Consider the following 13095-nt stretch of genomic DNA (forward strand, 5'->3'; position numbering starts at 1 on the left):
ATGAATTACCCAAAAACATTGTAAACTCATAATTTTGAATCGCCATCTTTCACAGATAAAAAGTTTGTAGAATCTAAATTATTTGATGTAAAATAAAAGCATTTAGAGATTATTAGATAAAAGAAACTGTTGTAAAATGCTGATTAATGTGACAAAATTGGAGTGTTAGGCCGGTAACTGGAAAAAAATCAGGACTAGCAAAACATTTCAAGTAATGTATCAGAAGAGAGTGGACACTAGGATGTTTTAGTATTATTTTGATTTTTCTTTACCAAAAAGGCAGGATATCATTATTAGTATTGTTGCTACAAATTGACCACTGAGTCCCATTTCTAGACTTAGAGAAGGATATTAATAATCTCTGTAACAGTAACCCTATTATCAGGAAGTGGAAATGTAAGGAAGGGTAGAATTTAGGGCTTACATAGCATTCAAGTTTGTATGTTGTGAAATACCGAAACTTCTAATTTTAGGACTTTTCATATTTGCATAGTAGTGAATAACCTGTATTTTTGTAGCTGCTGGCATTCTTGTTGCCTGTATAGAGCAATGTTCAGACCGGCCTGCACGTATCATGGGCAAACCTTCCATGAACATCTTTTATATGCTACAAGCACGTCATGGTGTCCAGCCAGAGAAGACCTTAGTTATTGGAGACACGTAAGTGTACCGTTCTTTTGGTGGTCAGTTGCTCTATTAACTCACTTAGTTTGTAGCAGATTATGTCCAATTTGTTTAATTTTTTATTATTAATGTTAACCCTTCATTATTCCTACAAGAAATTGCTGTTGAAGCTTGGTTGTTCGGTATCTCGGGGAAACTAGAATATCAGTTTCAGTATGTTTTGTTAATCTAACTTGTATCTTTATATTAACATGCATACATGACGCTTCATGTTTGCTATGGTACGAAAATTAAAAGTGGTCATACAGTGTACAGTATTAACCTTCATCTTTAAAGATTCTCAGTTTGAATAGTACTACAGAAGCAGTTTGGTAGTTACTATAACCCTTTTGTAGTAGCACACATCCTATGATGCACAATAATGGCATAAGAGGGCTAGTGGGCATATCATATAACCATTATTTTACACCATGTTATTTGAATGAATTTTGTGGGAAAGCATTCAGATCGCTTGAATGGGCCATGAATGACTATGACAACGCTCACCTCGGCTCAGGATATGAGGGAGAATAGTCTCCCTTGAGGCTTCGTGGGAGAATGTACTACACTTCTCATCCCAGTACATCTTGTATACAGTATATTTGTCCATAAATATACTTAGTTTGTATACAGTATATTTGTCCATAAATATACTTAGTGTTGCTGCTTTTCTTATCTTTTATGAAATTATGTAAGCTGTAGTTGCAATTTTTAAAAAAAAAAGTACACAGAATTTTAGGAAGAACATGTATAACTTGCAAAATGGTACATCATTTCCCCATGCCACTACATCTTGCATATGTTTGTCCATAAATATACTTTAGGATTGTTGCTGGTTTTAGTTCTCATCTTTTATGATATTTTGTGAGCTGTAATGGTAACTGTGCAAAATAAAGTACACAAAGTATTAGATAGAACATGTATAAATCACTAAAATTAGCGTATTTTTACAAGTGTCTCGGAAATATTCACTTTCAACTTCCTGTGGCAGGTACAGAAAATTTTTGAGATTTTTTTTATACCATGAGCATTTGCTTATCTTCTTTCCATTGATATGTTCTTTTTTAAAATTGGCAGACCTTAAAGTTTGCCCATTCATGGGGTTTTGTTAATGTATACATAGGCTGGCCTGTAAGGGTCAAGAGAAGTCTCATTTATTGCTTTTGTAGCAGGGTTGTTTTTGTGTATTTCTCCAGTGGGAGTGTCAGCTCTTCCTGCTGTCAGCTTCCTCCTTGGTCTTCGAACTACCAAAGAGCAGGGTGTTAACGGGAGAGTCCTAAGAATTATCCTTCAGGATTCCCCATTAATGTTCCTTTTAGAAGGGACACTGATCTCTGTGGCCCTTTATTGGATTGAACACCAAGAGAAGCTGTCAGTTTTTCACAAGGTTTGTTACCAATCTTTAGCAAAACTTTCAGGGGAGGTGCAGAGTGGTTCCCTCCTTGTTGGTCAGTCTTTACTGAGGCCACCCCCCTGTGTGTCTGCTGAACTTGTTCATGCTTCACTAGTTGCCACGTATACTGAATGCTGGAGGTATGGTAACTCCACGGTAAAATATTATCTCCTGATGTTATCTAATGATCTGATGACATTTCAGAAATTGAACAATTGCTCTAGCAAAAATTGCCACCCAAACAAGATCTGACGCTTGCCTTTATGAAAGGTGTGGTAGACATGGTAGACACTGGTGGTGAAATTATTTTCTTTGGAAGAGACAGAAGTACTTTGGCCACCAAGAGAGAAGATAGCAGCACTTTCAAGTGCGTTTACATTTTTGTCATTCTAATTCTATCCTGAACGTCATGTTCTTTTCCTCAGCATTGAATGGAAAATATTCTCATCAGGTTATCCCCTGCAAGTGAAAAATAACTTTGATACTCCACAGCCTCATTAGGGGAACATGAAGTGACTGCACAGACAGCCAAGTCCCCCATACCAGTGTTGCTCATGTTTCATTGCCATTGAGAAAATTAAGCCGACAAAGACACTAAGAGAAAAACACAATCAAGAGAAGACACAAAATAAAAATAAAAGTACAAAATTAGCTGGCTGCTCATTCAAGTCCAACAGTCACATAAAGGAGAGAAGTGATATATCTGCTCTTTTCGCCAATTGAAGAAAAAGTGACTGGATAATATGGGTAGACTGGGGGAATTCTCCCACCCATCCCCATCTCTACTGTTCCGAGTTGGAAGGTTCGGTGTATGAATGTCCAGTGTGTGGACGTCAGGTGTCTGAGCACCCAGAAGCTGATAAAACTATTGAAATACTCAGGTGTGAGCATTTTTAGAGTTTTTTTGGTGTTTGAACTATCCAAATAAGCAGTTCTAAGTGTTTTTAAGAGGGGTTTTAAGTATTCGCGGATTTTAGCTACTCGTGGGTGGGTGTGGTACGCATCCCCTGCGAATACGGGGGGTGTACTGTAAAAGGCTGCCGCGTGAGTTAGAAACTATAGCTATGTAATTACTTCATGCGAAACAATTTTATTATGAAAATGTCATTTTTCGTAAATAAAAAATTCCACTAATGACTGTGCAAGCCAAACTAAATAATTGTATGAATGTTTCTTATTCTGAAACCCCTACAAAAATACATGTAATTTCTTGTTAGGGAATATAGTAATGATATAGATGCAGCTGTTTAATACAGTTTTTTTTCTTTTCAATTAATTGTACTATCTTGAAGTCATTCCAAGTGCTAATAAGCAATTATTTTCCAGGCTTAACACTGACATTATGTTTGGTAACGAGTGTGGTATGTGGACCATCTTGGTACTGAGTGGTGTATCCACCCTCCAGGATGCCCGCCAACTCTCCTGTACTCAGGATCCAAGAAAGCAGAAACAGGTGCCATTGTTTTATTTGAATTCCATTGGGGATATCATCAAACTTTTGGATGAAGCCACCAACCAAGTCAACGAACAAGAGCATTAACCCTTGTATGGTCAGACTTGCATTTGGGGTCGTTAAGTTCTTAAATGAGGAAAGGTTTTGCTTTTTAGTAAGAAAAAATCAAAATGTGCCTTAGAGGTGAGTATAGATCCTCAATTTGTCAATTTTTTTAGCTTTTCTCTTTAGAATGGTAGAATTTACCAAATAATTATGAATTATCACATGAATTTTAGGAAATATTTACACAGTATAATATACTGTATAATATAATAGTTCATCAGGGTTTGATTAATTTAAATTACTTTTATTTCCAGTACGGTTGAAAGTGATGCTATGCATAATTACTGCATTACTTAGCATTTTCCAATTTATTCATGTACTGTCTATTTGGCAGAGGTTTTACAGTATGATGAAGTGCTGATGTGGATGAACACATAATGATGATCATAATAAATGTGAAAACTCTTGAAAGCACTGGAAGCATTTTTCCTTTACACGAAGATGGAACACATATGACTTATGAATACATATATGAGTATATTAGTCCTGTATGTGTGAATTACATCATAATTTGCATTAAATTTTGTTTCCTAAATTTATTCAGGAACTAGGATTTTCTATAATTTTACATTCATGTATTCAAACTAAGTTTTGTATAATTTTACATACTGTACATATTTTAGTTATATTTTTACTTTGTCATGATCAGTATGTAGTGTACCTTTTCAGTAATTGTTTTTGTTATTATAGTGACATAGTCACAGAACTATAATCTGAAATATAAAGGTGTGACATTACTATTGGATATTGTCAAGTCTAAGAGTTTGCAGGATTTCAGGGTCTCTTGTTTTGAGCATTACACTACTTTAATGATGGCTTTTGGAGTTAAAAGCTGGTTATCATTTCAAGGAAGTGTTTAGAGGCTTTTGTGCCAAGGTCATCTCAATAGCAAATGCTGAAATTCTCTTGAATGTAGGTTTTCATTATTTGGCATTTGTTTTTACATTCACTGTTTTCTAAGCAAGGCAAGACATCAGTGAGACTTTTGGCCCCAATACACATTAAATATGAGAGTGTAGTCAAGATTCAGTTTTGGTCAATGAAATTAGCCACTAGGCTAGGTAGGAAATTGATTGCTAAATATTCCCAAGGTGTTGCCTTTTTTGCTAGGGAGCAATCCATTTTAGTTACCCAGTGAGACTATGGCAGTGTAGTAAAGTGGTCTGTCACCAAAATTATTTCAGGTTTTTATTATACTGTTATTTGGTTAATAGATCGTGTTATGAAGGATTAATCCATGATTCCAGAGTAACATGGGTTTATTGAATTTAGTATACATGAGTTAGGTTTCGTGTTTTGCATAGAATGTGCTTTATATGTTAAACTAGCACTAACACAAAATGTGTGCAGCTTTAGGTGCTTCTAAGTGTTTTTAGGTTTAAATAGTGGGAATAGCTTTACTGTATTTTAAGTACGGGAAAGCATTTAAAATTCAGCACTGTCAAAGATTTTGTAAAACTCAAGAATATTCAGTTTAAATTGAAGAAGAATGTACAGTGGTTTGTGCTATTCACTATGAAAGTTATTAGCACAGCAGCTATACTTTATGCAAAGGACAAAGTAAATTGTAACTGTATGAAGATATAAGGTTTGAAATTGTTACCTAACAAATCAGTAATAGTTTTTGCTGATTAAATCTGGGAAGTATATTAGCTCAAAATTTTATTTCTATGTAAAGATTTAAATTTTGTAAAGACTTCCCAAGTAAATAGACAATTATTGCATAGCACATACAGAAGTTGTGCTCTACTAAATAATTTTCATACTTTAGTCTTTCTTTAGTGCTTCCATACAGTTCAAAGAGAGTATCAGATTTAAAATGTAATTGTACAAGTGAAATTTGTACAGTCTTTTCATATCTATGCAGCTAGTTTATCAGAGTTCTTGATCTGTGATATAGCACAATTATGCAACTGATTTTTACAAAAAAGTTCTTGTAACTGTGATACATAATATAAAATCAGTTATATTAATTTATACTGTTGTTCATATTGAACAGCTGCATGTTTAAGAAACCTAAGATGACAGATTGACATGAGATGGAATAATTGAGAATGTGTGACAGAAAGCTGTCAAAAAATGAATTTTGCTTTTAATTTTCTTTAAATTTTTTGCCATTTTATTTCTATCAAGAAATAGTTACCCATAGGAATGCAGGATAGATTTGTCAAGGGTTTCTCCAGAAATGAAGAAACACACACAGTACTAATTAACTAATACACAGTACTAATTAACTAACTCAATAGAGGCACAGGGTCTTGCGTTGAGTATCAGAACCATTTATTAAAATTCACAAAATTCCAATATCTGAGGAAGATGGGAAATCGTTATTCCAACTATAAAATTTAAATTTTACTTTAAACAGGATAAATATCTAAGGACATTTATAAGAAACGTATCTTCAGAGCCCTGTTTTACCATCCAAATCTTAGTGTTAGCTACAAATCATTATCCAGTAGGAATATCTTTGTGCTCACCTTTGCTGACTTTTATTGTAATGGAAGGTTGAGATGGGTATACTTAATGAGAAATAGAATATTGAGCAATTTTAGCTATGTTTTTTCTTACACACAGCAACAGAATAGTTTAAACACTTGCCTCAATAGATTGTCAGACTATCTACCGAAAAGTGCATTGGAATTATGTTGTGTAAACCAGTTCAGTTTTGTTGTAAGTGTACAATGTTTTTAACTCTAGCTTTTACCTGCCATCTTTGACTATAAAGATTGGGTCTTGTGAGTTGTTCTTTTGTTTTGAAGAATACCATAATGTCGTGATTGGTTTGATCTGTTGTGATCACATATGGATAAGTTCTGCAAGCTAGTCAAGTAGATGAGTTTTCAAAATTCTGAATAGTCAGTGTTGGTAATGGTCATTTGTGATCTGGTCATAGTGGTTGCCACTTTTGTTGCTTTGTCAGCATCATCTTTTCCCTTTATGCCTTCGTGGGCAGGGATCCAACATGGAATAATCAGAGTAAAGGTCGTTTTAAAAAGCATGCCCAGAACTGCTGTCCATCTTGGATGCGTGAAGTTTTTGTACAAAGCAAAGCCCTTTTGCATTCCTCTGGTTTACCAATGTATTTAGAGTCTTCTCATCTAAGTTTGAAGCATGTTTTGTACATGTACAATGTGCCGATGACCCATGGAGCAGAAACTACCATATTAGTTTAAGGCTTACATAATATATTGGGTTGTAAGACTTTCAGATTATGAGATTCATTTTGCTACTAAGTAGGACTGACTGAGCAAACCCATGGCCCAATATTCTAACTTGTCAAAGCATCATCATAAGTTACAATGTGCTAAGTAGAAGAAAAGTTTGCATTATGCCATTTCTATTTGTCTGTCAGTTTTAATTTTGAATATCTGTATGTTGATAAAGTTCATTTTTAATATGTCAGTATGGCCAAAATTGAAAGTTTTAAGTGCTGGATTTTTAACTGTGTTTTGTATGGGGTATGTGGACATCATATACATAGTTTTGTTCATGGTTAAATTTTAATGATGACTTTATATTCAACTTCATCAAGGTAAAAAATTTACAGCTGCAATGTGTTTCTTAATGTCAGTTACCAGTATGTATGATGTCTGGTTTATATCTCTGTAGTAGTAACTATAATTAACATTTGTTGTGATGTTTTAATGTATTCTAGTCAGGTTCCTTTTTAGCACTGCAAAAGGGAAAATAGGGTGCAAGAAACACAGTATTCTAAAAGAACTGATATTTTTTGTACTGCAGTAGTGCTATGTTGAGTTACTTAAATTAACATCTAGTCATTGAAATAAATATCTAGTCAACTGTCTTCATTGCTTTAAGATTAAATTGACATGTTTGATAGTCAGTAATGTATAAGCAATTTGAATTTTATGTAATACTGACTTTACAAGTGGTTCTTTTAAAATGTTTATGTGAATCAGGAAAAGTTCATTTGGATTTAAATCTTTTGGAGGCAGTCATGTATTTGCTTAGGATAATAAAGAACCAGAAGTATTACTTTAAATATAAATTTTCTCTTGGCATGTCTAAGTTTTGATAATCCTATGATACTGTCAGTTTGATTCCAGGCCAAGGCAATTATTTCCAGCTTTGTATCAGGTTGCTAATTATCTTGATGGAATGTACCGTTGGTCTCAAAATGCTTTCTTTAATGATTGCAGTCTGGTTTCACAGTCTAGCTACGATATCCAGAAATATATGCAGTCTGGTGCCACAGTCCAGAAATATATGTGATATTCCCCTTGTTGGTCCAACATTCTGACAAACTGAACATAGCCTGACTTACATTCTTTCAATTGCAAAACCATATTTCCCACAATTTTGTAAATGATTGCATTTCTTTCCAGCAAGAGAGGCAGCTCCAGCTCCTTTGTGATAAATGCTTAAGCTCTCTGACAGCAAATATGGGGAGCATTGTTGGCAGCTCCAGCTCCTAAATGATAGCTTGTGCAGAATCAGTGGGGCAGAACTGCTGTGATGCCAGTAGGCCCCCAACAGCAGCCACTTCATCATGAGCAGTGCCAGAAGCCTCTTAGCAACTGTTCCAGAAGCAGCTGCAGCATCAGTTCCAAGGTAATACCACTTGCCAGTAGCTGCAGCCAAAGCTCATGCCAATAGATGCACAAGTAGCAGCTACAGCATGATTACAAGTCTTCAGTAGCAAGTTATGCTATTACTGGCTGCAGTGGCAGTTTCTCACCAGTATCCACATCTTCACATCAATAAGCACACAAGCAGCTAATGATACGTAACAGCTAGTGGCAACGACACCTTTGCATCACGGTGTTATCTAAAAAGGCCGTTTTGATATTCTGTGGTAGCCTGAGCATCAGCTCGCAGATCCTTGGTGGCAGCTACAGCTCCAGTGCCAGTTCCTCAGTGTAGCCTCAGTGGCACCTCCATCTCCTTTGGAGTGCCAGAGGAAATTCTAGCTGGTTTTTGCCAGCTGGAGGAACTCTAGCTTCTTGATGCAAGCTGAAGCAGTGACTTGATCTCTTCAGTTTGAGCTGCAGATACAAATCCAGTATGTGATAAATGCAGTGGCATCTAGCTACAGGTTCTCAGTGGTAAGTGCATTGGTACCAGATCCTCAGCGGTAGCTGTATCAGTAGCTCCTACTTATTTGCAGCTTAAGCTCCTTGGTGATAGGCACAGTGAAGCTCTACCTCTATGGTGGTAGGTACACTGTTGGCAAAAACTCAACATTGCTTATCATACTGGTAGTTCCAGCTCCGCAGGTATAGAGGCGTCAGCAGTTTCAGCCCCTATGCGCTACCTGCAACAGCAGCTACAGCCACAGCTTTCAGCTCCTGTGTTACTTCATCAGCAGATGCAACTCCTTGGATGTAACCACATCAACAGCTCCAGCTCCTCAGTGGGATAGCTGCATTACCATGTGGCTCTTCACCAGGGTAGCTGAAGGCCTAATAGTGCAGGATGAAGCAGAAGAATAAGTTTTAGTTTATCCTTGTCGGTTCTAACTGCAGAAGCAGCTTCAGCTTGTTTGCAGTTGCTGCAACAGAATTCAGCTCCTTGGCACAGTGGCTGCAGTAGCATTCAACTCCACAGCAGGATAGCCACAGTAGGAGACAGCTCCTCGGTGGGATAGTTGCAGTAGCAGCCCCAGCTTCTTGGTGCAGGCTGCAGCAGCAGGTTAAACTCTGGCTCAGCTCATTCACAGTGCAGCTACAGTAGCAGTCAGCTCCTTGGTAGGGTAGCTAAAGTGGCATTCAGCTCCTCGACAGGGTAGCTGCCATGGAAACTCCCAACTGCTAGTGTAGGCTACAGAAGCCAATGAAGCTCTAGCTTGTCTGTGGTTACTGCAGTAGCATTCAGCTTGCAAACAAGGTAGCAGCAGTGCAAGCTTCAGACTGGTGGTGTAGGCTGCAGCAGCAGATCAAACTGGCTCTTCCTTGGTTCTAACTGCAGTGGCATTAAGCTTCTTGTCAGGGTAGGTGCAGTGAATTCAGCTCTTTGACAGGTTAGCTGCAGCTGGATCTTAAACTTGTTATAGGCTGTGGCAGCAGATCAAGCTGTAGCGCCCTGTTGATTTGAACTGCAGTGGCAGCGGCCCTCCAACAGGGTAACTGCTTTGTGTGTGGTTGCTACAGTGGTACTCAGCTTACTGGAAGGAAACTGCAGTGGCATTCAGCTCCTTGCCAGGTAGCATTTAGCTCTGACAATGTGGCTGCAGCAGCTTTCACCTCCTCAATGAGTTAGCTAAAGCAGCAGCAGATTAAACTAGTTCCTTGTTGGTTCTAACTTAAGAGGTAGCTCCAGCTCAACTGTGGTAGCCTAAGAGGCATCCAGCTTTGTGGAGTAGCTGCAGTGGCATTCAGCATGTGGTGGGGTAGCTGCAGAGGTACTCGGCTCCTCGACAAGGTAGCTAAAGCTGCATCCAGCTCCTTGGCTAGGTAGCTGTAGTAAAAGCTCTAGATTGTGGTATAGCTGCATCAGTGGCTCTAGCATTCAGCTCCTGTGCAGGGTGGCTACAGCACCATTCAGCTCTTGGGTGGTGTAGATGCAGTAGGAGATCTAGCTCTAGCTCCTCTTCATTGCTTCTAACTGTAGTTTCAGCTTATCTGTAATCACAGCAACAGCTTCTCAGCAGGGTAGGTGCAGTGGCATTCAGCTCCCTTATGTGTTATCTGCAGTGGAAGCTCAAGCTTATTGCTGTGGATGCACCAACAAATCAAGCTGTAACCCCTTGTTTAACTGCAGTGGTAGCTCCGGCTCTGTGTAGACTGCAGCAGCAAAACAGGTTCTTATATCATCAGTGTCGATTCTAATTGCAGCAGCAGCTCCTCCTCATCTGTGGTGACTGAAGCAACATTCAGCCCCTCAACCAGGTAGCTGTTCTGTGATGGGTTTTACAGCATTGACAGCTCTACCTTGTCTGTAGTTGGTACAGCACTCTGTGTCACTCAGCTCCTTAGCAGGAAAGCTGCCGTGTCAGTAAGCTCCTTGGTGGTGTAACTGTAACAGCATTCATTGAAGCTCCTTGACAGGGCAGCTGCAATGTATCCTAAAGCCTGTTAGTGAAGGCTGCAATAGCAGATAAAGTTCTAGCTCCTTTTAGGTCCTAACAACAGTGGCAGCTCCAGCTGGTAAGGTTGCAGTGGCATTCAGCTCCTTAGCATGGTAGCTGCAGCAGCTGCTCTAGCTGGCTAGTGCAGGCTGCAGCAGCAGATGAAGCTCTAACTCCTTGGTTCTATTTAACTGCAGCATATCTGTGGTAGCTGCAGCAACACCCAGCTCCATGGTTGAGTAGCCACAGCAGTATTCAGCTTGTGGCCAGTATAGCTGCCACAGTATTTAGCTCTTGGTTGGAGTAGCTGCAGCAGAAGCTCTCGACTATTGCTGTAGGCTGCAGCAGCATATAAGATCTAGCTCATCCTTGTTGGTTTTATTTGCAGCTATAGCTCCTCCTTTATCTGTGGTTGCTGCAGTGGCATTCAGCTGCCCCACAGGGTTCTCACTGCCTCAGAGAAAATTTAGCAAGTGTAAGTAGTGATGAAAATTTAGATGAACACTTCTGTACAAAGAAAAATAAAACAGAATTAATAACAATGAATTTTGAAACAATAGAAGATGTATATTTTAATGGAAAATTTAATATGTTTCAGAGTTGTATATTATAATGGAAAATTTAATATGTTTCAGAGTTGGAATATGCTCTCTCGAACAGCAATAAATCCGCTCCGGGAGGTGACTAATATTTGTTTTGAGATGGTCTGCCACTTAGCACCTTTGGCAAAGTCATACTTATTAGAGTTTTATAATCATTTATGGCTTGGAAATTTATTTCCAGATGAATGGCGTAAAGCTATAATAATTCTTATCCCTAAACCTGGAAAGGATCCCAGTAATGTATATAATTACAGACCAATTTCTTTTACAAGCTGCTTATGCAAATTGTGAGAAAATGGTAAATGCTCGACTAACATGGCACATTCGAGAAAATAAAATTTTGACTTCCACTCAGTTCGGGTCACAGTGTAACAGATCTACATTAGATTCTCTAAGTTAAAGACCATATATGTAGAGGTTTTGAACGAAAACAAATTACTGTAGCTGTCTCTTTTGACACTGAAAAAGCATACGATACTACTTGGAGGTATGCTATCTTAAAAACTTTACAAAACAACACCACCCGTGAACATATACCTAGGTTTATACATAACTTTTTGACAAATTGCAGTTTTCAGGTGAGAACTGATAATGTTCTGTCTAGAACATTTCCACCTGAAAATGGTGTTCTACAGGGAAGCAATAGCAATAATCTACTGTTGAAAAATGGAGTTCATCATATCAGAGAGAGAGACACGCAAAAGTAATTCTAACACATCTTAGAATTGGCCATACTCATCTGACACATGGACACTTAATGAGCAGCCCACGTGGCCCAGCTCCCAAGTGCTCAAAGTGCAAGGTGATGATAACGGTCAGACATGTTGTGCGAGTGCCCAAAGTATGACCAACAGCGACTGTCAACTTTTGGAAGTAATGAATGAAATTTTGCCAGAATCTCTTACCTTTTCAGTCGCTCCAATTTTGTTGTTCATGAGGAACTGTGGTTTAATTAATAAAATATAAAAAGTTATTAAAGCATGAAAACCCTTATAGCATTTGTCGAATTTAAATTAAAAAAAAATTTTTTTTAACATAACTTATGAATATTAATATACCCTTTTAGTGTGGAAGCATGAGTAAATGTATTTATTGTTTGTATGTGTTACATAATTCGTTCATCATCGTACTGAATGATCTATTGGGTGCCAGTGCTTGCCCTCAGGCCTAGACCTGGTATTTTATTCTAATCCTTCGTGCCAGCCCTATGAGAGCTGAAAGTCAGCTCAGTGGTCTGGTTAAACTACTTTAATACTACTACTACCACAGGTCATCAGTGATAGCAGCAGCTCCAGCTGATGAATGGCATCTGTAGTGGAAGTCCCAACTCCTTTGGGTTGGTGACAGCAGTAATTCCAGATCCTCAGTGCCAATCAGTGGTATTTTCAGTGCCTTGGTGGTAGTCACAGTGCCATTCAACTTGAGCACCATTTCTTGTACAATATATGTAGCAGAAGAGCCAGCTCTCACGTCTTCAGTGGTAGGCACACTGGCAATGGAAGTTCCAACTTCAGCTTTTCTGTGCTACCCAGCAACTGTAACTCCTTGGTGGGAGCTGCAACAAGAGCTCCAGTATCTGGGTAGTAGCCGCAACAGTATTCCATGTCCCATATACTACCTGCAGCAGCTATAACTCCTATATGCTAGGCACAGCTCCAGCTTCTTGGTGGTAGTGACAGCTCCTGTGGCAATATTAGGCCTTCTGTGGTGCTACAGTGGCAGTTCCTTGTTAGTAGCCAAGTAACCACAGCTTCATCAGCAACTATGGGTGTTCCTGTAGTAGTAGCTACTGCAACATCAGCAAACAAAAAAGGACTTCCTCGGTAGTACTGTAGTTACAGCAGCATATATC

General features: G+C 38.4%; 1 protein-coding gene across 3 annotated transcripts in view; it reads left to right on the plus strand.

Annotated features, from left to right (window-relative positions):
* LOC136825710 (glycerol-3-phosphate phosphatase-like) overlaps positions 1 to 7636 on the plus strand; it is a 38601-nt gene extending 30965 nt beyond the window's left edge. For all 3 annotated transcript variants that reach the window (XM_067082464.1, XM_067082463.1, XM_067082465.1), the window contains exons 5-6: positions 519 to 660; positions 3383 to 7636. In XM_067082464.1, coding sequence (XP_066938565.1) covers positions 519 to 660; positions 3383 to 3596 — 356 coding nt within the window. In that variant the 3' untranslated portion in view covers positions 3597 to 7636. The remainder of the gene's footprint in view (positions 1 to 518; positions 661 to 3382) is intronic.
* Positions 7637 to 13095: the final 5459 nt, after the last annotated feature.

The sequence above is a fragment of the Macrobrachium rosenbergii genome, chromosome 39, assembly GCF_040412425.1.
Source record: "Macrobrachium rosenbergii isolate ZJJX-2024 chromosome 39, ASM4041242v1, whole genome shotgun sequence".
Taxonomy (NCBI): Eukaryota; Metazoa; Arthropoda; class Malacostraca; order Decapoda; family Palaemonidae; genus Macrobrachium; species Macrobrachium rosenbergii.